The 26,279-nt window shown below is 41.3% G+C and overlaps 2 protein-coding genes across 9 annotated transcripts in view; one reads left to right on the top strand and one right to left on the bottom strand.

Annotated features, from left to right (window-relative positions):
- lrch1 (leucine-rich repeats and calponin homology (CH) domain containing 1) overlaps window positions 1-14,374 on the bottom strand; it is a 58,764-nt gene extending 44,390 nt beyond the window's left edge. The window contains exon 1 of one of the 6 annotated variants that reach the window (XM_010880046.5): window positions 14,005-14,370. In XM_010880046.5, coding sequence (XP_010878348.1) covers window positions 14,005-14,221 — 217 coding nt within the window. In that variant the 5' untranslated portion in view covers window positions 14,222-14,370. Of the gene's footprint in view, window positions 1-14,004 lie in introns of all 6 variants that reach the window. The other 5 variants (XM_010880048.5, XM_010880042.5, XM_010880043.5 and 2 more) reach the window with 5 other exon arrangements.
- A 2,422-nt stretch (window positions 14,375-16,796) lies between these two features.
- rubcnl (rubicon like autophagy enhancer) lies at window positions 16,797-23,470 on the top strand. 3 transcript variants are annotated; one of them, XM_010880039.3, is made up of 14 exons: window positions 16,797-16,903; window positions 17,175-17,234; window positions 17,679-18,312; window positions 18,446-18,525; window positions 18,606-18,798; window positions 19,025-19,079; window positions 19,168-19,303; window positions 19,537-19,676; window positions 19,885-19,949; window positions 20,357-20,595; window positions 21,840-21,901; window positions 22,319-22,472; window positions 22,603-22,693; window positions 22,787-23,470. In XM_010880039.3, the coding sequence occupies exons 2-14, from the start codon at window positions 17,211-17,213 to the stop codon at window positions 22,888-22,890; spliced, it is 1,977 nt and encodes a 658-aa protein (XP_010878341.2). In that variant the 5' UTR covers window positions 16,797-16,903; window positions 17,175-17,210; the 3' UTR covers window positions 22,891-23,470. The 3 variants fall into 3 exon arrangements, 2 of the variants coding, with proteins under 2 accessions (XP_010878341.2, XP_010878342.2); XM_010880040.3 differs by having other exon boundaries at window positions 22,603-22,678; window positions 22,787-22,876; XR_002197949.2 differs by lacking the exon at window positions 22,787-23,470 and having other exon boundaries at window positions 22,362-22,472; window positions 22,603-22,678.
- The last annotated feature ends 2,809 nt before the right edge of the window (window positions 23,471-26,279 follow it).

Raw genomic sequence — 26,279 nt, forward strand, 5'->3', positions numbered from 1 at the left:
AATATAGATTGTTTGAAACAGTTCTTGAACAGGGAGAGAGACTAAAACATAAAATGTATAAGTGCTATTTGACACGTTGGGTAGAATTCACCGAAAAATCTGAACAAATTGAAAAGCTACCTTGCCCTTAACAGAAAGTTCACATTGGCAGAATACCTAACTGCTGTGACTGAGCCAAAATAAAAATAAACTTAAAGGATCATTTCACTTTTTGACAACATAATGTTAGATAGTTCCTTACTCTGAAATAGTATATGGTCCATGAGAAATTGTAATCTATGGTTCAGTTTCCTTTAAATAGCCCATGAAAACATTAGTCACATTTTTGCCCCCGCTAACATAAAATGAGTAATGTAATGGAGGCATATGAGCATTTTCTTTTTACAATAACTCAAATCAACTATATACTTTGTTTAATGTAACTTAAGGTTGATTTTTCCGCTAAAAAACAAACATGCTTATTTTGTCCATTAGTTTTTTGCTAGCACTAGCTAAAGTTAGATGAAGTTATGACTGTTTAAAGAAAACGAAACCATGGGTTACTGTTTCTATTGGCCTACAGACTACTTTCAGGGAGATGAACCATCAAACATCAAATTGTAAAGAAGGTTCAAATTGTCCTTTAATAAGACTCAGTGAGAATGGTATTGCTATCAAGACAGTCTGTCAGACAGACCTGGCTGTTGAGAGAAGACACAGCACACTGCCCACAACATGAGGTGGAAATAGAGATGCACTTCCTAACATACTAACAAATGTATGGCCACATAATCCAGCTGAAATGTCTGAGCATTTTACAAAAAAAGTTTCGCTCACTTTGTTTTTTTATTATTTATCTTTCTTATTTTGTTACATTTAATTCAGAGACTGTGGTGCAAAACAGTGACAGAAAAACTGTGAACTGAGTGGATCACTTCTGTATCAAGAGAAATAAGCATGTATGATCGACTGTGTGTGTGTGTGTGTGTGTGCGCGCGTGCGCGTGTTCTATGTAGCTATAACCCATAGAATAAACCCAAGGGACTGATCTGTACTCCCACAGAAATTCTAAATGACCTGATTGCCAGCCACAGTCCATCTGCTGTGTTTCCTCTAAAAACAGCCCATGTTGGAGCCCAATACATTCTATCTTACACCATCTAATTTTGTCTTTCTCACGTTACAAAAAAGTCTAAAAACATGTGGCCTCACTACTGTCAGTCTTTCTGGATTCTGAAGAGTGTGAGTTAAATGGCTTAAACATAAAAACAATTCTCTCTCACACTCATTCTTTGTCATACCCCTTAAGATACAGCACACTAGGAGCTGACTATGTTATGTAACACAGCAATGTCAGAACATCCACCCACACATACGCGCACACACACACACACACACACACACACACACACATGCGCACACACACATACGCGCGCGCACACACACATACGGGCGCACACACACACATACGGGCGCACACACACACACACACAATTAGTCTCTCAGTATACAGAACAGTTCATTCTACAACACAGATCACATTAACTTCTTTTTAAACATTCTTTGCTCTTTCAGCCTGAGCACACTGGTCCTATTACGGTATAAAAACCTCATCAACTTGTCAAATATAAATAGAGGAGAATACTCATTTTGGATATGCGTGTGGAACATCTACGCTTTCATGCCAATCCACATTGATGTCAATGGGTGATTTGCATAAACACGTTAACAGTGTGTACAGATTTAATTCAACAGAGTCCTTGATCCCTGTTCCAGTGCAGGAAACTAGGGCAGAAAGCAGAACATGTAAGTTCAGCCTCTTCATGAGGGAGAGTACCATGGGCCAGGTCCCTGAGGAACAGAACGGACCACCCTGTCTCACAGCTGACTGACTGCAGACCAGGAGGGTGTTATCTGGGCTACTCTATCTGGGTCAGGCTCACATATACAAGAATCAGAGCTAGTGAAGGAGTCACATATTGCTGTTAACACCTGCCGTTGATTCCTACAGTGCATGCAATATGATGTGGCTTCCTTAACTTTGGTCAAGTTACTGCCTTGAAACATTTGACCCCTCTGACCGCTTCGGTTTTCCACTTAAGTGGTCTCTGACCAATTCTTGGGTTCTCTCACTCAGAACATTCTTCTGAACCCTATATCTAGTCAGGATTCAGGAAGGATCACCCAACCTGCTCTCCTCACTGTCAGAGATACTCTTTGCACCACCCAAGCTGACTCTCATCCTCCTAGATCCATCTGCTGCCTTTGGCACTGGACCATCAGATTCTGCTCTCCACCCTCTCAGGGCTGGGCGTCTCAGGCTCTGCACATTCTCAGATAGCAGCCTACCCTCATATGGTCTTTCCTATCTTTGCTATGCAGAAGACACACAATTCAAGGCTTAAAAGGAGGTGTCAGTCAGTACCCATCATATCCATAATGGTAGAGGTGTGGGACCAGGCTTGCTGACCCCTCTCTGCCCACTTATTCCACACAGTGATGTGATTGAGTGGTGATAAGGTCACCACACGTTGAGCTCAGCTGACTGGGCCGCTACCTGTAGAGCCTTGACAGGCTCAGAGCAGCAGGAGAAAACTGCGGTCACATCACACACCGGAGCCTGGCTCTCTGCTCTGGTCCATGGGGTGTCTGTCCGTTTGTGAGGATCACATGTTGTATCTGAGGACTGGGGCTGAAGCAGGACTGTGCTGTAACAGAGGCAGGAAGCCATCCTGGCCCTTTCCCGCCCAGCTCATTGTGTGGAAGGGCAGCAGCTACGGCAAATTTCCTGGCTGGGAAATGCAGGGACACTGCCCCTTAGACCACTGTTACACCCATCCTAACCCCCCCCCCCACACACACACACACACACACACACACATCAGATACTCCAACTTCTTTGTCAGCATCACTCCTATGCTTTTAACCCCTCAGAGAGACTGGGACAGAACTGGAAGACACATCAGAAATGGGGTGACACCTTCAACCATTATATCAAGGGTATGTATTACACAACAAAACACACACATAAAACTATCAGTTTTGAGACAGAAAGCGATTGTGTGAGAGAAAAGAAAGAAAAAGAGAGATTTCTCTGAGTGTACTTGAGTGTATAATGTTTACTTAGATTTCTTATTTCAATAGTTCATTATTATAAATACTTCCCACTCACTTTGGCAACATATCCAATGCCAATAACGCCCAATTGAGTTGACAGACAGGAATACTGTAAAAGGTGCCTTTAATCTTTTATCTCAGTACACTTCCACACAGCCATCACCACCAAACCATTAAGTGATACTTTGTGTGTACCAGGTTAAAATAGCTTTTTTCTAGGTCTATCTGCTTAACACATCCAACTACTCATGCCTCCATGGAGCTTAGCTTTGAACCCAGCTTGTGAAGCGTGAAACCAAAACAGTCTCCCCGCATCAAAACTTCCACGTTTCCTCCCCCATCTCGATCTCCATTAGAGCAGCTTTGACCGACCATCCAGATTCCCGGAGTGTTGTTTATTCTTTGGGTAATGTGCTGGCTGGACCCATTATCCAGGACCACTAAAATATCTTGAGGTTTTCTTTTGCTTATTTGGTTTCTTGGAAATCCTCATGAGCGTTCCGTACATTTACTGAAGCAATGCCTTCAACGCAGGGAACCCGCTACAGAACAGATTTCAAAAAGCCTAAAATGCTAATTCAAGTTAATTCATAGAGCCAAATGTACCTTAAATAGTATTCAGTGCTTCCTTGGGGCTATGTGTGGCTGTTTGATATAGTTTTCATCCTACAAAATATAAGCCCTCCTAATCCACCCCCACACATCAGATCTTCTCCCAACATCAGCCTCATCCTGCCCCTGGCATCACCCCAACCCCCACGCTGCCCATCCTGGGAGTGTGTTCAGGGGGTTAGCAGTGTGGGGGGTTAGTTGTGCTGCTATGCGGGGAAACGATGCCACCGTGTCACCCCATGTCTTTGTGAGGGGGGCAGTGAACAGGCAGAAGGGGGTTATGTTACTGTGTCAGCATCCCCCCTAGAGCACATCTCAGGCAGGGCCCTAATACCCAGACGGGGGGAGAGATCCATTAGATGTGGGTCAGTGGTTGAGTGGCTAAGGATGTGTGTCTGTGTTACACAGCCTTGACAGTGCCGCAGCACAGGGTGCCGGAGAGAAAGCGGGACATTATAGCCAGAACCAATTTACTGTCTAATTAATTTAATACCATCTCCCTCTCTGACACTTCTATTACTCCATGTTCCCTGAAAACTTACCTGAAACATCCATTGCGCCACGTTCCAGCCACATCCACTGCTCCACATTCCAGCCACATCTATTACTACACCTTCTATTTCAAATCCATTACACTGCCTTTCCGGGCACATCCATCACACTGCCTTTCCGGCCACATCCATTACACTGCCTTTCCAACCACATCCATTACACTGCCTTTCCGGCCACATCCATCACACTGCCTTTCCGGCCACATCCATTACACTGCCTTTCCAACCACATCCATTACACTGCCTTTCCAACCACATCCATTACACTGCCTTCCGGCCACATCCATTACACTGCCATTCCGGCCACATCCATTACACTGCCTTTCCGGCCACATCCATTACACTGCCTTTCCGGCCACATCCATTACACTGCCTTTCCGGCCACATCCATTACACTGCCTTACGGCCACATCCATTTACAGTGCATTCAGGCCACATCCATTACACTGCCTTACGGCCACATCGATTTACAGTGCCTTCAGGCCACATCCATTACACTGCCTTCAGGCCACATCCATTTACAGTGCCTTCAGGCCACATCCATTATACTGCCTTCAGGCCACATCCATTTACAGTGCCTTCAGGCCACATCCATTTACAGTGCCTTCAGGCCACATCCACTACTCTGCCTTCCCGCCACACTTATTAGTACACCTCCCCCTTTCTGAATTCAGTTGAAATGGTGATGGGAAACATATTTACAATAAATTATTTTTTTTTTAAATAAGACAGCAACAACAGCAATCAGACTTTACCAGTTGCATTAACCACAAGATCTCTCCTACAGCACAATGTGCACATTTTGCTGGAGAGCTCACAAAGAAAAACACAGAAAACAAAGAAACACAGATGTAACACTTACCACACATACACCAGACAAACAAAATTAAACCCATTCAGTCAGTCTATTTAGCTGTATACCAGTAGGTGTCAGTTTGAATGGACCAGTACAATCACTAGGAGGAACTGACAGGAGGAACTGACAGGAGATTATGACCACCCCCACATAATTCCTAGTTCTAATCCCTGATTGTCTGCTTCTCACTGGGTCACAGCAAAACGTCTCTAGCAGTGTGTGTGTGAGTGTGTGTGTGTGCGCGTGTGTGTGTGCGTGTGCGTGTTCATGTTCCTTTCTCCACAGTGACGCTCCTGATTTATAACAGCTCCCATATCTAAAATCAGACATGTTAACAAAAACACACCACTGACACACTGAAGATTAATAACTTGATTGAAAACACAATCCTGGAATAAAATATGAAGCCAATGAATGCATTCCTCAGGCTGACTTACAAAGTGACCAAGTCGCTATGAATAAAATGTTTTATATAGGGATGCACCAACCCAATACTGGCATTGGAAATGTGTCCAATACTGGATCGGGTATCAGCTACAGCGAATCTATGTAATGAGCTGATGCCATGAAATGGATTGTCCTAACAATATGCGGTATAAACATAAATTGTTGATGACAGAAAGACTGGGAACATGCAGGCTATGACTAGTGAACTCAACAACAGCCCCATTAATGTTTGAAATAACTTTACACTTGAAACAGCCAAACAAGTAGTTGCAAACTTTTTAAATCAAGTGTTTAAAAGGGGTGGCAGTAAAGATACTCTACCTTGTAATATATTTGAACATATTTTAATAATATTAGATTTTGTTACAATGTTGCAAGTTCCACTTTAAATCTCAGGATAATATTGAGAATGTTGTTAATAAAAAGATGTATGGCGTACAATTCAGTCAGGTACAATAATTATGGGATTCATATCATGTCAACAAAATGAAAATGGCAGTATTGGATTGGTAAAAAAGTGGTATTGGAGCATCCCTAGTTTTATTATTAAATTACAGTCGATTTAATTCAATTTAAATACGTTTATAATAACTTACTACTAAAATATAGTATGAACATAACCTCTCACTGGCATTCATCAAAACACTGTTTAAGCGGTCCAAATTGGAGGTTAGGGCATGTGGGCTTTGGCCCTGCCTCCCACCACAGAACAGCCACATTTCACTAGCCAAACGGTAACCCAATCTTCTGCTGTTCTAACCTGCCTCTGGCCTGGACTCTTAGGGTGACACCTCCTCGGAAGAAGCTACTAACACTGCATTAACAATGTATTAGCTCTATATACTCCAGTGCCCACAGCAGTTCTAGACTAGAGCACCCTGCCGCAGTGTGTTTATTTCATCACCATGGCTACCAATGCAGAGCCTGGCCCATGCTTTCTTAAATCAAGGACCTGGTAATTTAGGGAGATGTCATGGTCTAGATTAAAATGGGGAAGAGCGAGAGAGAAAGGGGGGGTGAGAAAAGGCGAGGGGCATGCTAAGGCTACACAAGTGATACCCAGTGAACCTTTGAAGCTAATTCATGTAGGTAGTTACAATAACGTCTAAAGTTCATAAAATCCAGGCTAGGACTTAAAGGGTTAGTGCGTGAGTGACTGAGGCTGAACAAGACTTCTAATTGGAAAGAGAGAAGCAGAGAGCTATAGACTGAAGAAGGGATTTGAACGTGTGTGTGTGTGTGTGTGTGTGCGTGTGGGTCAGAGAAAAAGAAAGGCAGAAGAGAGAGTGTCAGTGTGTTTATCCGTCAGCTGTGGTTCGCAGGTGTGGTCATCAGACAGGACAGACCCTCCCTACAACACCACACCCCTGGCTGCATTCCTCAGAATCTTCCCCTTCCCACAGGAGGAAGGAGCATGTGTGTGTGTGTGTGTGTGTGTGTGTGTGACAAGTTATCACTGGGAGGAAACAGAGAAAGAGAAATTGACATAGGTGCGTGTTTACTGGGGGGTACAAAATTGGATTCTGGCAAGCAGCATAGCAGGGAAAGAATTGTGTTGGGGCTGCCTCTGATCTAGAGCTGGGGGTGAAAACAGACTGGATGGGAGGCGGCCACTTCACAAAAGAGGAGGGAGTGTGTTTGTGTGTCATGCTAGATGCTGTAGCACCAGAATGTGTGTGGACGTCTTGAAACAATGCCAGAAATGCCCTTCTCTGCTGTTTAGAACAGAGTGGGAGGCTGCTGGGAAGTTTCCTTTCCAGACTCATTCCACAGAACAGCCCAATAAAGCCCAGTAGAACTGGCCTGTACACGATCAAACATAAATAACCGAGGAGAAAAATGCTACCATCACATACGTAATATTACCACAACACTAACAGGGACATTGGTCACCAGCTGAAGTCGATGCCTTTTGTACTTTTATGTTTGGTTCCCATTTCCTCTGGAATCCCCTGGGAATCATTATGAAAAATCTCTCTGTTTCTAGAGAAAGCCTAAAAAGGGCTCCTCTGGTAAGGGTGAGTTGAGCTTTGAGGTCCTGAATGGTAATGTTGCTGATTACCATATAGGACAACTTTCAAATCCTTCTAGCTATCCCATTGGACACAAAGGACCTTTAAAGGCGAAACCATTTCAGGACTTCAAAGAGTAAGGGTGATCTCCATCTGTGAACACACATTCATATACAGTTAAATGTTGAAGGCAACCGGCAAGCCCTTTAAACTAGTTTGAAAGAAACTATCCAGCTAATACAAACTGTACACCCCTTCATCCTTAATACTCTCCTTTTACTTCCAAATGTTGATACAGAGAGCATTGTTGTCGTTACCAGTTCATGTCATATCTACAAACAGTGACCAAAGCTAACAGACCAGTTTGAGCGATGCTAATATGAGATACTGCAAGGATGAGGATTTCAGTTCTGCTTAATTCAACTGTCAGCACTCTGCGTGGGACACTGACACTGCCTGCCTGCCTGTGTGTGTGTGTGTTAACCGGGGGTTTCCAGTGACGGGACACAGTTGTAATGCCAGTAACTGTGTGTGTGTGTTTTAACTGGGAATAATGTTAGTAATGCGTGAACCTAATCAGACATTAGGAGGTTACAAAATATTGTAAGTTTGCGCACTGAAAAATAAAGAATCAGACTATGATTTGAATGGTAGGTTTACTTGAACAGAATAACAACAACAGAAATCCAGAAAACAAAATTCAATACAGGTAACGAGCTGAGATTAGGATCACACTCTTAAAAGGAGTGCTCCTAATCTCAGCTTGTTATCTGTATAAAAGACACCTGTCCACAGAAGCAATCAATCAATTGGATTCCAAACTCACCACCATGGACATGACCAAAGAGCTGTCCAAGGATGTCAGGGACAAGTATATAGACCTACACAAGGCTGGAATGGGCTACAAGACCATCGCCAAGCAGCTTGGTGAGAAGGTGACAACAGTTGGTGCGATTATTCGCAAATGGAAGAAACACAAAAGAACTGTCAATCTCCCTCGGTCTGGGGCTCCATGCAAGATCTCACCTCGTGGAGATGCAATGATCATGAGAACGGTGAGGAATCAGCCCAGAACTATACAGGAGGATCTTGTCAATGATGTCAAGGCAGCTGGGACCATAGTCACCAAGAAAACAATTGGTAACACACTACGACATGTAGGATTGAAATCCTGCAGCGCCCGCAAGGTCCCCCTGCTCAAGAAAGCACATGTACAGGCCCGTCTGAAGTTTGCCAGTGAACATCTCAATGATTCAGAGGACAACTGGGTGAAAGTGTTGTGGTCAGGTGAGACCAAAATCAAGCTCTTTGGCATCACCTCAACTCACCGTGTTTGGAGGAATGCTACCTATGACCACAAGAACACCATCCCCTCAGTCAAAAATGGAGGTGGAAACTTTAAGCTTTGGGGGTGTTTTTCTGCCAATGGGACAGGACAACTTCACTGCATCAAAGGGACGATGGACGGGGCCATGTACCGTCAAATCTTGGGAGAGAACCTCCTTCCCTCAGCCAGGGCATTGAAAATGGGCCGTGGATGGGTATTCCAGCATGACAATGACCCAAAACACAGGGCCAAGGCAACAAAGGAGTGGCTCAAGAAGACGCACATAAAGTTCCTGGAGTGGCCTAGCCAGTCTCCAGACCTTAATCCCATAGGAAATCTGTGGAGTGAACTGAAGATTTGAGTTGCCAAATGCCTCAAAAACTTAATGACTTGGAGAAGATCTGCAAAGAGGAGTGGGACAAAATTCCTCCTGAGATGTGTGTAAACCTGGTGCCCAAATACACGAAACATTTGACCTCTGATCGCCAACAAGGGTTTTGTCACCAAGTACTAAGTCATGTTTTGCAGAGGCATTGAATACTTATTTCACTCATTAAAATGCAAATCAATTTATAACATTTTTGACATGCATTTTTATGGATTTTTTTTGTTGTTATTCTGTCTCTCACTGTTCAAAAAAACCTACCATTAAAATTACAGACTGATAATTTCTTTGTCAGTGGGCAAATGTACAAAATCAGCAGGGGATCAAATATTTTTTCCACTTACTGGAATTGTCACCTCTAGTAATAATTGCCAGCGATCCTGTCTGGACCCCCTGCTTCGTCAGCCAACCCCAGCTGCAGATTGATTTCAGTTTCAGTCTCAATAATGCCAGGGAAATGGGAGCAGGGGGTTAAAAGGGCACCTCCTGTAGATGTGGGCCACATACAGTACCATTGTATTCCACAACGGTGTCAGCCTGCACACTGGTCCTAACACGTGGGAGCTTTAGGTTTGAGGCCATTCAGCAAGTATGAAACTGTGATTGGGACATCCCCAACGTAGTAATGTGAGGGTTATGGGGACTGTGGGTATGCTTTTCATACCTGACTCTGAAGAGCAGGAGCAGAACAGTGTGACCTGTTCTCTAGTTACGGTGTTACAGCCTACTCACAATGTAATCACAGTTAATGGGGGGCGGTCCCATCTTCATCGCTAACCCAGAAGCCCTGCGATGACCTGTGAAAAGAGCATCTAAGGAGGTGCTTCAAAAGCCGGGGGGGAACAAATCAGGGAGGGATTTCTCTTGCAGCATAAGCATGCATACTTGAGTTGACCTGACCTCGAGCGCACTTTCTAATCATACAAGGAGTAGTGCATCATCGCCACATCTCCTCTTAAGGATTGCCTGTTATCAAGCTAACATAATACATCGCTCAGGTTTAGTTATACTGAAAGCTGTTGAAAAGACACTCCCTCTGACTAACTGACAGCTGATGACTGAAGAGAAGCTAAAAAGCTTCTGTTTGTAGCCTCGAGTGTGTGTGTGTGTGTGTTTGTGTGCATGCATGCGTGTCTAGGCCGTTAATGTGATGTTGTGATAACGGATTAGTGACAAAGATCTTGGGATTGAACAGCTGTCAACAGTGCTCAAATTCACCTATAAGGAACAGGACAATACATTAGTATAATTCCCTGTAATAATGTTTTTGCAATGTATTATATCTTTGACATGACCTCATGATGGCTTGGGTGATGAAATGCTGACTGACAACTGTTCTTTAGTAATCCGAGAGAGTACATGATTGAATGGCACTACCAATATTTCAACCAAACACATGTAAATATTTGTTTTCACATAGGTTCTAAAGATGCATACTGTCCTGTTGTACACGGAATGTCAAACTATAAATAGACTATCATTTGTAACCTACAGTCCCCATCCGAGAACGCCAAGAACCTTGGCATGACCCTGGACGACGGCCATTGTTAGAACAAACCTCAACATTACTCGCTCCTGCAGGTTCATACTGTACAACACTCTTAGAATATGACCTTACTGCACAGGTACTAATTCATGCACTTGTCATCTCACATCTGGACTACTGCAACTCACTGTTGTTAGTGTTCCCTGCTTGTGGTATCAAACCCCAGGATCATTTTCAGAATGCTGCAACCCTTCTGGTGTTTTCCCATGTCAACCCATTCCTCCACACACTCCACTGGCTTCCTGTTTAAGCATGCATCCTTCAAGACCATGGTGCTTGCCTACGGAGAACCTTCAGTCAATGTCAAACCATAAAGACAAATATTTTCTTTCTTGGCCATCCCAACCCTACAGGAAGGCAGCTGCCGCTCAGCCCTGTCAAAGCTCTTCTCTTGTCCAGGAACCCCAAAGATGGAACAACATTTTACTTAAGGCAAAGACAGCAAAGTCCCTCAACATTTTCTAAAGAAAAAGTTGGGACAGAGGCAACAAAAGAATGGAAAAGTTGTGTAATGCTTGGTGGAATATCACACAACTAGTTACATCAGTAAGGTGGCAAAATGTCAGTAACATGATTGGGTATTAAAAGATAATTCCGGAGAGGATAGGTCTGTCAGAAAGTGAGGAAGGGGAGTGGTTCACCACTCTCTGAAAGACTGTGCAGACAAATAGTGCAACAATTTAAGAGTTTGGGGATCTCATCATCTATGGTATATAATATCATTAAAAGATTCAGAGAATCCGGAGAAATCTCTGTATGCAAGGGACATCGCCGAAAACCAATATTGGATGGCTGTGATCTTCAGACCCTCAGATGGCACTGCATTAAGAACAGACACGATTCTGTGGTGAAAATCACTGCATGGGCACAAGAACACTTCTGAAAACCATTGTCTGTGACCATAGTACATCGCTGCATCCACAAATGCTAGTTAAAACTCCTCCATATATATATATATATATATATATATAAACAAGACCCAGAACCGCCACCGCCTTCTCTGGGCCCAAGCTAATTTAAGATGGACTGAGGCAAAATGGAAATCTTTACTGTGGTCTGACAAATCAAGATTTAAAAAATAATTGTTGGGAATCTTGGACGCCACATCCTCTGGGCTAAAAAGGGGTGCATAAGTGCACATGACATGGGTGACTTGCACATCTGTGAAGGCACCATTAATGCTGAACAATACATGCAGGTTTTGGAACAACATGTGCTGCCATCCAGACGACATCTTTGTCAGGGAAGGCCTTGCTTATTTCAGCAAGATAATGCCAAACCACATTCTGCAAGTGTTACAACCTTACCTTCTTTTAATAGAAAGAGTGAGAGAAAAAAAGTGGTGTTGGTTTCTACCTGATAGACAATTGCACTCACCTAGTGTTCCAGATCAGTGACAAGTTTTTCAAAAGCATCATATGTCATCATGACGGCATAGTAGGAGGAAAATTAAAGGTGCATTTCACAGCTTTTGGCCACTGGTTGTAAAAGTGGTACTGTTGAGCCAAAACTTGTACGCAAAAACTGTGAAATGTCATCAATGTGCCAATGTGTCCCATGTCGTCAGTACTGCAATACAATTGTTAAATTAGGATGTTAATAGATCTTCAACTTTTAGATACAATTTGATATCAAGTTATTGGCTGAGAATATAAAGTGTGTAAACACTAATAAAAACATACAGACAGGGGACAAAAACCTGAATAAATGAGTGTAGGAACATAACGGATGCAGATGACGCCATAAAGGCGCATTGCATTATACTGTTAATTAATTAACATCCCATCATGCTTTGTGGCAGGTATACAAAGGCTGAGCAGACTCAGTTGATCTCGATATTGGATCAAGATGACAATAGGAAGGGATCTGAGTGACACTGAAAAAGGGCTCACTTTTGGGTCTCTTCAAGGATGACGATACCCAGATCCACAAGGCACGGAGGATCACTGAATGCTTTGATTCGTCTGAAAATGATGTGAATCATTGGACGGACGAGTAAGACAGCACTCTGCACCACCATCATTAAAACATAAATGAGGGAATATGTTTTGGAAGAATGGCGTTTCATCCATCCAGCAGAGTTCTAGAAACGCGTAGAATCTACGCCAAGAGGCACTTTATGTTCGCATTTACTTTAATTTCTCACCAGTCTGTGTAGAGTTGCTTTGCCAATGAGTTACTTTCAAAATGTTGCTTTACCCAGGTGTGTTCTTGCCCAGGCATAACCCTTCAGTTTTCAAAACAAATCAGAACTGTTGGATCGTTTCTGCATCTTAAAAGTTGGCGGCACTCAGAGTTAGACTCCCTTCTAAGAAACTCCCACTAAAAAGTAACGTTGGTGGGCGGGGCATAGCGTTTTACTTAAGCAAAACGTTTATGCAGCCAGCCAAGGAAATGGGCTCTGAATCAGTCCATAATTAGAAAGAGACCATGAAAACCAGTCCTCTGGGACCGCAATTGAATAGCATTGGTGTAAGAAGCCTTAAACAGTACAGACAGTGTAGACTAACGACAGAGGTCTAGGAATTACTGTCAAACTCACTTAAATGGCAGGTCAATATATAATGCCGGTATGCTTGTGCACAGTGTGGCATGGCCCAACTAATCAGGACTACAAAATAGTGTCTGGATATAATTTTATACCATCATAACTTTATAGTGCAGGTTGCTGCAGTGTGAAACCGAAAACGGGATGGGGTCCGTTTCCAGTAAATAATAGGGGGATTTCCAAGACATAGGCTAATTCGGACCAAAAATATGAAAGCAAAACGCTGTTTTAGGCCTATTGTAGCCCGACCGATACCCTATATACCCTTAATGATACTCTATAGTTGGTAGCATTATGCCCATGATACACACTACATTTTGGTGCCCACGCACAACATAGAACATCTGTCCCGAAGGCGATTCTAAGCATCGACAGCCCATCGTGCGCTACAGCCACCGCATGTACACGTTCTATTAAAATAAGTACATTATTATCATGTTAATTTGTGTAATTAAATGGAAAATAATTTGTAATCCAGAAATCAATATATCTTTGTTTAGGCCACCCAAAAAATATCGTAAAGCCTTCGTCTCCAACACATCCCATCCTAAATCCATATAGTGGACTGCTGGGCGCAGGAGCGGAAGAGATTGAGTAAAAGTATACATCTTTAAATGTTTTTACCTGCTTCCACTGTATCCGATAAATCGTAGTTTGATGCTGTCCTTGGGAATTCTTTGAGTTTCCTGGAGCTGAGGTTCAAAAACCCGGAGTTTGCTCCTTCTTCCAACGCTCTTTCCAAGCCGCGGTTGGGAGGCAGGTTATTACCGTTTATGTTACTTTGTATCGAGCCAGAAGCGAGCTGGGAATTGGGACGGGGGTCTGGTCCCAACGTCGCCATATTCGCCTCTGCCTTATTGTAAATAAAATGCTATGATGATTGTATCCAGGCGCAAACTACGGGAGAGATTCCAACGGTGCGCGAATTTCCTCTTCGACTGCCACAGGTCCCACTGCGGCTGCGCGCTTTACTGTACTACATTGAACTCTAGACTGAGTGCGTTCAGTTTCGTTTGAACGTTTGCTATATTGCAGAACGAGATGTAACGAACGTTTCCACAAAACGTTCTTGAACTGACATTTTAGTCCAGTTTGGTGGGTGTGGCGATGTGTGGCTTGAAGCAGTCAGTGATATATTGAAAAGGGCGGTTAAATTGAACGTTCCAAATGCAGGTTCCAGAACGTAAAACGAACTGAACGCGGTACAGGCAACCGCTTGTTTTTAAAATAGGATTTTGCGACCCCTACTGTTTATACCACAATACCACAAAATGACAGCGTTTTGCTTCAAGGCCTGGACTTGCCTTATCAAATCCTGGATTTGACTTGACTTGTCTATTGCTGTACACTAGTTATATAGGGTAGCCTATGTTAAATAGCCAGAGGACCCGACTCTGGTTAATTTATCTCCCTGTAGTCGTAAGGGATCATGACAAAATGGGGACAAATAAAGCAGGGCGTAGTGATAGGCTACAATAGAATATATCTTTTGGATATTAGGAATTTTGTTTAATGCATTATAAAATGTATTTTAATGCTTCACCTGCGTTAATAGTCAAAATGTTTGTTTATTGACCTTTTTAACATAATCTTAATTTCGTCTAATAATATAGCTCACACTTACACATTTATAGCTTACACTTATACAATATCACGTTGAGTCTGATTTGTACACATTATTGAAAGTAATGCCTTACCTAAACTTTAATGGTATTTGAAATGGTATTTTGATATATTCACATACTGCTGTTATTGTAAATACATTTTGGTACAACAAAAATAATATCTTAGAAAAACTGTATGCTAAAATTATCTTGTTTGAATTGTGTGTAGTCCGTTTGTGGTCTCCATGACATGCGTCAATGTAATATTCTTCCAAATAACTTAAAAATCTTAGTATAAAATAATAAAGATAACAATGATTAAATATTTTATCCTTATTTACTATTTGAAACAGGGTTACAGTCAATGTTACCACTGACCCGCCATAATCTGTTTCATTTTTATGTTGGGCATATTTGTTTTGACTGCGAAAGATAGACAAGAGAAATAGTTGTCAGGAATCAAACAAATGCTTGGGGGGTTGTATGTGCACCATGGCAGTGGCTTAGACCCCAGGCCAACACCATTTCTCATCGCTGGATTCATGTATGACCCCCTCCCCATACCCCACATTCTGGCATAGCACTATTCCAACTGAAGTGAAACCACTGAACCCTCTGGCTGGTTTCCATACTGAGTGACAGAGTTTGATCGAACATATCACCTGGGGTATGAAGACACAGTTACATTGAATTGAATGGTTGAAAAAACCTGCACAACAGCTACACTGTAGAGAGAGAGAAAGAGCTGAGGGGGGGCCTGTGTCGGGTCAACCCTGGGAATAACCAGCTTGCATCAGCGGATATGCTGATTAAGCTATGGAGGCTACACGCATGCACGCACACATGCACACAAAGCAAAAGAGTGATATCTGCCTTCAGAGAGTAACAATTTACTGTCTGGTGACATCTAAGAGACAAAAACTTCTGGTATTTTATTAAAGTAACAGGGCATGAGGGTTGTGATGTATAGCTGTTAAATCACATGTTAGGGCTATTCTTAGGATCTAGGCGACACAGAATGCCTGTTACAATGGTCATATAACACAAGTTAAATCCACATTCAGTGTTTGCCACCGCTGATTAACATCAAGATCTGGGTAGTAGTCTCATTTGTTTCTGGAGGTGGTTCTATCTCTCTTATTATTTTTAAATAGTCTGTGAAAGTACCTGGTGCAGAACAAAAATATTTAGCGTTAACAACACGACAAGACAATGAAACAGATACTTCCATCGTGGTTCCTCTTTTCTACTGGTGCTGCAGTATGTTCTGGCAAAAATGTTTTGATTCAGTACGCTAAAGGCTGAATCTTCATGCTGAACACTACAAATATCATATCAGTACTATGAAGATACATTTTCTAATCTTGGCCTAACCATGAATAAGCAAGACTAGTACCTGTAGATTAAGTTATATATTTTTGTGTATAACTCATTCCTCACCCGACATGTGATCTGTTGGAATAAATGTGTATACATTTTTGTGGGCCTACTAATCAGACAAAACATGCTGTTTATTAATAATGTTTATTTCTGAGCTATTACCTTTGAATTTGAACCTTTAATCTTTGATTAGAAATGTACTACACCAAGACATAGCTTACTCTTTATTTGAACTTATTTACATTATTTAAAAGGTTATGTGAAAAAGTGAGATACATAATTTAAATCTAGTTTATTTATCTGAAGTTATCGTTTACTTTCTCATCAGATGAGGATGTGCATCCACAGATATGTCCTTCTTGTCTAGATTTTAAAGGACACTGCTTTACCACAGAAAGTGACACCAAAGATAGAATGCAGGAAGTACAGATATCCAACCCACTCCTTGCTCAATAAGGTGACAGTTTAGCAGCCATGTCATTTCACAAAACAAAAACGTATGCTCGACTTTGTCCTTTATTTAAGGATCATGCAAAATAGTGAGTATGTTGTACTTTTACAGACTTTGTAATTGTCTTAGAGATTCTGAATGAGATCACATTCATAATCTTTCCTATGGTTTTAACATTGCTTGCAGGTGCATTGTTTAATGGAGGGTTTGACTTGCATTGATGACATTTTAATTTGCAATATTGCAAGATAATATGAAATTGTTTGTTGATCAATCCAGATTACTGTTTGAAAAATTTGTATTCATTTCAAAAGCTTTATAAAGTCTGTGTTCTTCAAATCCATCCATCAATCTCACAGTGAGCGTTGACTGGCTTTTGATATTCCATCTCTAATATGGCCTCAGGGGATATCAAAAAGGTTGGTATTCATGTGAAAATATTCCTGTTTATAATAGAGATAACAACTGTTGTTATGTTGATTCAGTTGAGGAGAATGTGTTTGTATATGTCTTTATAGGAAAGTGTCGTAGGACATAGCTTACATCTGGTGATTAAATTAGATATGCCTGAATGAAACTGCCAGGGGCTGCCCGCTCATCTTTCAAATGAATGTGTAATGTTGATGATAATATATCTGATGTGAATAATAGCTCAAACAATTACAACACGCAAGTCGTACACATGAGATGAGAGATGAGATGAGAAGTCGTGCACATTACAAGTTGCCCTGAATGTACAATTGCACATTTTCTGTTGTTTTCTGTTTGATGTTCATTCAGGAAGTACAAGAGCACTTGTTTTGAAGGAAGTAGAGGTTTAACTGCGGTCATAAAAAAATGTTTCGGTCTCCCTCTCTTTGCAGGTGGTCAGTCGTGGTGGGACTGCCTCGAACTATGTGAGCTGGTGTGTGGACACTGTCCCCACATCTCCCTATCCAAGCCCCCCACACAGACACTGCAGTGAAACAGAAAGCCACAGGGAAGAAAAGCAGACACGGCAGTTATCTCATGAAGATGATGCTAAAGGACATAGAGCGAGTAATGAGGCACCAGGGAGTGACTCAAACCAACAGGACCTCTCTATGTTGTCCCCAAGTGCGGAACAATATCACCTGCCCAGAAGTAGCCCTGTCATCTCCTGTAGGAGGACACCCATATCCTGTCTTGGAGATACCAGACTGTCGGTTTCGCCCCCTACCACTGCGGCCTCAATAGATGTTAGTGGTGACAGCCTACCGGCATTCGACCAATATAACCTTAGTCTTTCTGGCCCCCCCACACTGGAATCACAGACGTCAAATAGTAGTGTGGAGGCAGGCTCCGCCCCCTGTCACTGTCTAGCTGTGTCTCAGACAGATCGGCCACGCTCTGTCTCCCTCTTCTCCAACCTTAACCGTTTGCTGACCAATGGGTTACATCTTCCTTTCAAGGGCCCCCCATGGCCCGGGCTGGACCGGGAGGAGTGCCCCCGTCACGCCTCCTTGGATCTACAATTAGGTAACCTATGTAGCTGCCCTGATACTACATACTTTACAGGCCCCAAGAAAAATAAGAAAGTCCGAAATAAAGGTCACTTCTACGTCTACATCACCCTTTGATATGTTTTTGCTGTTGTGTTTTGACTTTAAAGAGGCTGTTCAGAATGAAAGATCAAGAAACACTCAACGCTGCTCCTCAGACACCTTCAACACTGGCTGTGATCTGGACAAGGTGAATTATACTTTCTACAGATGTTTGGTAATTGACTAATTATAAACTATATGGAATAATACTTAATACCTGTTGTGTAGGAGAATGCTCATTTCATAGTGGTGGACATGGTGCTTGAGGCATTGGAGGGGGTGAAGTGGGCAGAGAGCCTGAGTCAGACGTGTGTTGGGGACATGAGGAACCATGAAGAGGCCCTAAAGGAGTCAGGGGCCAAACCGCCCATCTACCCCTCAAAAACATACTCTCTTGTGTCTACTGACAGTGGATATGAAGGTAGGAGATAGGAGGTTGTAATGGTAGATTGATTTTTAAATTGTCATGAATTGTCATAGCATAATTGTTGGCCAATGTTGTTTAGTTTGTAGATATTTTATGCAAAGGCAACCAATCCACCTAATCATATTTGACTTGTTGTCACAGAGGGAGTGGAAAGGAAGCCCTCTAGGGGTGAGGAGAGAAATATGTGTAAGAAGAGATTATACTTCTTTTTGCATTGTAGGTTTGGGAGAGGACAATGGACTAGTAACAACAAACACTACCATTTCCTTTAAACGGTAAAAACACATCACAACTATGATTTACTTTGGTAATATTCATTGTAGTCATCAGGCAACATTTTGGAGACTTGTACTTCATCCTCAGTTCCCTAGGCTGTCCCATAATACCTTGCTCTGCGGAGGGCCTAGCCCAGCAGCTGGTGTGTGACTTCAGGAAGCAGTGGTTTCCCAAACAGGAGCTGAAACATGGCCGTCAGAGCATCAGAACCTCACTACAGGAAGTATGAATCATTGTGGTTACAAAACATGTGGTGTCCCTGTGCTTCCAAAAGCAAAGGTTACTTTGTTATGGCAAAAAAATTGTATAGCCAGTCAGAAGGTTGCAGATTACGTTATGTACAATATTGTCATTTATATATAAATAGGAACTACTACAGTGGACTGATTACATCAGACAGGAAGAATGTTTCCAAATAGTTATTCTGCTTTACTGAATGTCCCCCGCAATACCCAGCTTCCTGGTGGGGTTTCCATGGTTACTGATGCCCGCCTCAGTTTGAGTGAGGAGATCATACAGAGAACCAGAATGAGGGGCAATCTAAACTGGGCCCCGCCCCGTTTCCAGATAATCTTCAGCATCCATCCCAGGAAGAGGTTAGTTTGGTGCCATGCTGACTTCCCAGACAGATTATTTCTACATGGGATGGGCGTGTAAACAGATTGAACATTTTTGTAATTGCGTCATGGTATTTCTCTTATTCACTAAAAGTACATTTGTTCTTCTTCATTTCAATAGGAATTCATTTCTCCAGTAAAGGTCTGTTTATCACCTTCGTCTTTCATCCCTTTTGTCTTCCTCCAGGCGCAGTGAGGTTGTTGCCTCCCAACACTTCCTTTGTGCAGGCTGTGGAACAGATATTGAGCCACGTAAGTATAATCTAAGTAAGCTGGATCGACACAGAGTCCTGGAGGCTGAGCTACGTTAGGATCTTGGTTCAATAGGATGCTCTGTGATTGATTTAGTGTTCTTGGATTTTTGAGTATAAATGCTTAGTGTCTGTATTTCACAAGAGGAGAATTCCCTTTACAAGCACACACATACACCTTTTACTATACTTGTCAGGTAATTTTTTAAACCAAAATGTATTCCCATTAAAAATCCTATATTTCCTCATTCTAACTAGCCTAACCCTACATGTAAAACTAAGCTTAACTTCTAACCCTAATATTAACCCTGAACCTCAATATAATCCCAACCTTAACGTCATAATATGGTCCATCATGTTGATTTCTATATTATACATCTTGACAATGATAATGCTTTTGTATCTTAGGATACATCAAGAAACTGCGTTACTGTGAATACCTGGGCAAGTACTTCTGTGACTGTTGCCATAGTGGTACTGAGTCTGTGATCCCAGGCCGGATTCTGACCCAGTGGGACTTTGGGAGGTACCTGGTTAGTGACTTCTCCAAGAAACTGCTTGACTCTATCTGGCACCAACCTTTATTTGATCTGACCTGTGTTGGTAAGACCCTCTACAGCCGGGTGCGAGAACTGGACAAATTCAGGGTGAGTAGGCTACTATGTATCATATACTAGCTTTGATACTGGATAGACAACAAAAAAATACTATCACAATTCAACACCCTGAGATTAAAAATCAACACTGTCCTAGTGTAAATAATATTGGTTTAAAAATGTTGATTAATTTAACCCTACACAGTGTAGACATATTAACACTCAACCTTCAAAATATGCAGTTTTTAGATTTTAAATCCACACTAAGCACTGTTGTACACTATACTTTAATAGTGTTCAAATAAATCTGTTCACCAATGAAACATTTCAGTGTTTTTAGTTGTCATTTGTCTATTTCCCAGGGTGCCTTTTCTTTTTGAGTAAAAAGTATACTTTTTACATTTCATTATTTACTTTTAAAATACCCTTCTATGTACACTCATTATATTTTAATTGGTTGTGTGTCAGAGATTTCACCTGTACATCAGTTTTTGTTAGGTCAATTCTACATAATTTGACATCACTTTTGGTTGGCTATATAATGTGATGAAAAAGAAGAGGAATTACCTAATTTGTCCTAATGTTGGCCTAGTTTTACCAACATCTTTCAGCAATGTAACATTCAGCTGGCTTGCATCTGTTATTCCTATATAAATTCAGTCAGAGTTACGACATCGAACTGTTTTATTTACTCACTGCCGTTTGTGACAGTCTGAGTTAGAAAAGTTAATGTCCTGAGTCCACTGGGAGTTATTGTGAGTTAAGCTAGCCTTAATCAAGAATTTGATATCCCAAATTTAGGAGAAAAACTATGTAAAGAAATTACAAATAAACTGTTTGATCCAACAATTAATCTTAAAATAAGAGGGATCTAAAAAAGTTATGGGCATAGATCTCACTTTTTGTGTTAGCCCAATTTCTAACAACCAATATTTGACTTAAGTTCACAGTCTGTGTAGTGACTAGATACAATTGCTGTGTATTTCTGCTGCCATCCAACAATGGGCAATGACGTGATGCGTTCAATGACAGGAGTATTTTTAGGCTATGAGAGATACAGTCTGAGATCCATTTTACCACAGTGAAGTTTCTTCAGCATTGTCTGGGTGGTTCATCTCTGTAACAGAGAAAATTCAAAGGAGTAATTTAGAGTCATTGGGAAAAGTGAATTGAATGTGAGTTGATATTTTTGATTTGTTTTCCCTTATCTTCTGTGACGTCATGTAGCGAATGTGGCAGAAAGTGCTGTCCTCACAGACACACTTATTAATTTACACTCTCTTCTGCCTCCCAAGGATCTGCAAGAGCACCTGCTAGGCATTAAGAGGCTGCTGACAGCATGCAGGTTATCAGAGAGGTAAAGTCATCCACTCTCTTTCTAATGGCAACATTACCACACTAGGCATTTTATGCCTTATCTAAGGTAAACTGCATCAATTATTTGGAAATTTGGTGCAGACGTCAACTTTGTAGAAATAGTTTGAGCCATGACTTGCTATACAGATCTAAGTTTTCATCTGGATTGAAACATTATGGGCCGGTTTCGCAGACACAGATGAAGTGTAGTCTAGGACAAAAAAATCAAGTTCAGTAGAAAACTCCATTGATCTTGTTTTTTGTCCTAAATTAGGCTTAACCTGTGTCCACGAAACCGTTTGTATATGTAATATAATCTTGCTTAGGTATCATAAGGCTTATTCTAAATAGTCAAAAGTCTTGGTGCCTGAAGAAGCACTTTCCCCGCCTCTCTCTGTGCTATTGTAATCACGCTCAGGGTCCTGAAAGAGTTTGAGCAGCTTCCTGATCACCTTACACAGGAGCCCCATCAGTTCTCCATGGATGACCTCCTGAGGGTCAAACGGGGTCAGCTCGTACCATTGGCTAGGGCCGTACTACAAGTGTCCATCACCCATGTGGAGAGTTGTCAGGTATATCCACCAGTTGTATATAACACAATTAAATAAAGTTTCGTTAAGTTTTATTCTAATATTTTGACTTCACCTATGACGTCAATAATGTTAAACAAAACAGATGAACACTTTCTGTATTTTACCTCAGGTCTGCTTAGCCAGAGGCTTTATCTGTGAGTTCTGCAAGCAGAAGGATGTGCTCTTTCCTTTCCAGAGCGAGACATGTAAGCGGTGCAAAGGCAAGAGTTAATCTTATCCGAACATGTCATTATGCTCTTTTCCTTGATTACTTGAATTTGACATTTAAAATGGTACATCTCCTTTTATTTCAGAATGCAAGGCCTGTTTCCACAAAGACTGTTTCAGACACGAGAAGTGTCCTAAGTGTGTACGGATCCAATCTCGCAAAAAACGGATGGACGCATTCTGCCTCTAGGGTACACATGGGTGTGTGGAAATACAGTGGGGTCATTTTGTCTTTCTGTCTTGAGTGAATGAATACGGAGTATTCTAAATAGTCAAATGCTGTGCATTAGAGTTTAGTAGTATTATTCAAATCACTAAGCATGTCACATCAAAGAAGCATGTACTGAGATAGGAATGGATCCTGCCAGTCCTACCTGCACTCATCATGAGTGGAAAAGAAAATGTCTATCTACAGTATATCCCTTAATGACAAAGCAAAAACACGTTTTGAGACCCTTATGCCATTTGTCCTTTGAACATCCCTGAGATGTCTTTAGACCCTGAGGAAAGTTCAGCTGTGGCAAATTCAATTGATTGGACATGATTTTGAAAGGCACAAACTTGGACTGGATAGGAACAACTCCTTAAAAAAAGCATATGACATATCGCCTGAAAGATTCTGAGAGCATGAGGAAAGATTCTCTAAATCAACCTATTGAGCCTGAATGACAAGCGCTTTGTTTGGCGGAAAGTTTACTTCTCATCACCTGGCTAATACCATACCAACACTCAGGGGCGTTGGACTGGGGGGAAAAGGGGTACTAAGTATATAGGGCCCTAATGTGTAGAGGGGCCCTCAAAAATGTTTGAATCTTGAATAAAGTGGGGAGGGGCCCTCAGAGACCGCCTATGTACAGGGCCCAGAATTTTGTGCTACATCCATGCCTACACTGATGCATGGTGATGGGAGCATCATGCTATGTGGATCATTTACAGTGACACAGTGGGAGACTGGTCAGTTTTGAGGAAAGGATAAACAGAGCAAAATACATTGAGGTCCTTGACGAAAATCTGATCCAGAACATTCTAGATTCACCCACAATGCTGCTGGCTTTGGGACAAGTCTGTGAATGTGTATGTGTGGCCCTGTCAATGCCTGGACTTGAAACCCATTGAACATCTTTGGGGAGATCTGAAGATCCCAGTTTACTAATTATCCCCATCCTTTCTGAGATGATCTACGAGAATCAGGGAAACTGCCCAAATCAATTGTGCAGAGCTGGTAGACATAGCCAAAGGTGTAGGAATAAAAGGTCTAATTCAGTTTTCTATTTTTAAAATTGGCACACATTTCTAAAAACTTTATGGGATACTGTGTTTACATTGATAGCATTTAAAAATATATATATCTCCCTCTGTCTTCGGTTCTTCTTTTATCTCTGCATTTTTGGATGTGAAATAAAACAGTTATAGTGTGGTTAAAGTATCGTTTTCCACTTGTATTTAAGTGTATTTGTTTACATATGTACAACAAGAAATATTTTTGACAGTAATTTTATGAATCCTCTGCCTATTTCAGAGCAACAAATGACATGAATGTAAAATAAGACCTGAAAATCTATACTTCATAGTGACTGTTTGATTTTTAAACCAAGTTTTGAGTGTACAGCCAAAAACAAGAAATGGTTGTCTGTTTTAAAGTGCCTAGGGCACTGTAATTGTGTAAAAGTATACATTTTCTGTGACTGTATGTTTTATTTTATTAGTAGCACCATTAAACCAAAACACATTCAATGGCTTCTCTATCCCAAATTGGTTTTATTTGAATCGTAGTCATGTTTCGTAGCATTTGAAAATTGCAGGACCCGTATCTGCTGCATATCACAGAAGTGTTTGAAAAATAGCGACATCTGTTGGAAATGTGTGAATCAACTCAGTGAATCACCTCATTCTCTACAAGTAGGCTTCCTTCTACTACTATCCAAAATTGTCAGTGGCCATAAAACAATATAATTTACTTTGATATCAGAGGGACATTATGTATATCACTGATCATTCTTAATGCTGAAAAACTAAAAAATGTGTTTTAGTGGAAACGGTCCAGATACAAGTCAATCGGTCCACATACATACAAGTACGTACTTTCTATGAATGTAATTATATACGATAGGCGAAGCAAGTAGTTGGTTCCGCATTAAAAACGATACATGCACACACGCTCTTATATCAATGTCTGTACTCTGTATATTTTAAGATTCCCAGTATAAAAGTATTGTCAGAAGTGGGATTCGAACCCACGCCTCCATTCGGAGACCAGAATACCCCTGTATAGGAAGGCTTGTCACCTTGAGTCTGGCGCCTTAGACCGCTCGGCCATCCTGACAACTACGAAAGGCGGATAAAAACGGGAGTTTATTCATTCAATCATCATTAACAATAAATTACATTTAAATGTAATTTTAAATTTCATTATAAACAAGAAAAACTACTAATTTTAACATATCATGGCTAATAAATTCTAGCTAGGCAGCATTTTGTTAGGAAATAGCTAGCAAGCTTCCTTAGCGGGTCGGATGACGTTAGGTACAGAAATCTCAATCAGAACGGATCACCATTAATCGCTAATTATAATGTGCACACACAGTATGTTACTTGGTGTTAGTGATGTAAAGGGGTAGTGGTAATAAATGGACAGTATACGCAGAATTGACAATTGTATATAATGGGTGGTGTTGGGCATATTAAATGACAGGATATCATGGCTGAGTATTCACGATTTGCCATTAAAGAACAGTGAACATGTTAATTTCCACTTTATGCGGTGCTATCTGTATTAAGGCGAAAATCCTGGGACACACTACTATTAAGTTAAAGCTTACATAATGTAGATATTATAAATAGATGATTGTAAAACATAAAACACTAATGTCGTTACCGATAACATACTATGCGTATTTTCTTGCTGTTAATTTATACATTCTAGAGGAAAAATAAACTCGTAATTCGCAACCAACATTGCGTATATCCTAGAAGAAAAAGATTGTCAGAAGTGGGATTTGAACCCACGCCTCCATTCGGAGACCAGAAAACCCGTCTACGAGGAAGGTACAACCTTGAGTCTGGCGCCTTAGACCACTCGGCCATCCTGACAACTATAAGATCGTGGAGATATATAATATACAAAGACATATCCAGTTGTACTTCGTACGTTACACTAATAGCATAGTATCAGCGGTTCGGACAGTCAAGGTGTTCTACCGAGTTTCCTGTACACTAATACTCCAAAAACTGTTCTTAATTAGCAGTGGTTTTAGCTTTTTCACTTTCATGTGTTGCTGTATATAATTGTATGATTTCGTTTTGAACGTTGAGTGAAAGGAAAATAAAAACTGGGTGAGAGGAAATAAATATTGAAGATTTGATATTGAAGATTTTAGGAACGTTCTTACATCTACACACTGCCCACCAAGAATACCGGGCATTCAAACAAAGTCATTGCATTGCCCAACCCAGAGCAGAGCAGACAACAATTTAGGGGATTCGTTTAACTTGCCCGTTTTACCTGAGGATGTGTGGTTGAAACCTAGTTCCCATGCGGAATTGTTTTGATAAAATGTGTGATTTGCGTTACATATGTAA

Source organism: Esox lucius, chromosome 16 (assembly GCF_011004845.1).
Source record: "Esox lucius isolate fEsoLuc1 chromosome 16, fEsoLuc1.pri, whole genome shotgun sequence".
NCBI lineage: Eukaryota > Metazoa > Chordata > Actinopteri > Esociformes > Esocidae > Esox > Esox lucius.

What these genes read in the sequence shown, in the direction of transcription:
- rubcnl (XM_010880039.3), top strand. Translation starts at nt 17,211, where the DNA reads ATGGCCTCAGGGGATATCAAAAAG. An exon ending in AGCATCCATCCCAGGAAGAG is followed by an intron (nt 19,677 to 19,884) that starts GTTAGTTTGGTG and finishes GTCTTCCTCCAG; the next exon opens with GCGCAGTGAGGTTGTTGCCT. An exon ending in CCCATGTGGAGAGTTGTCAG is followed by an intron (nt 22,473 to 22,602) that starts GTATATCCACCA and finishes ATTTTACCTCAG; the next exon opens with GTCTGCTTAGCCAGAGGCTT.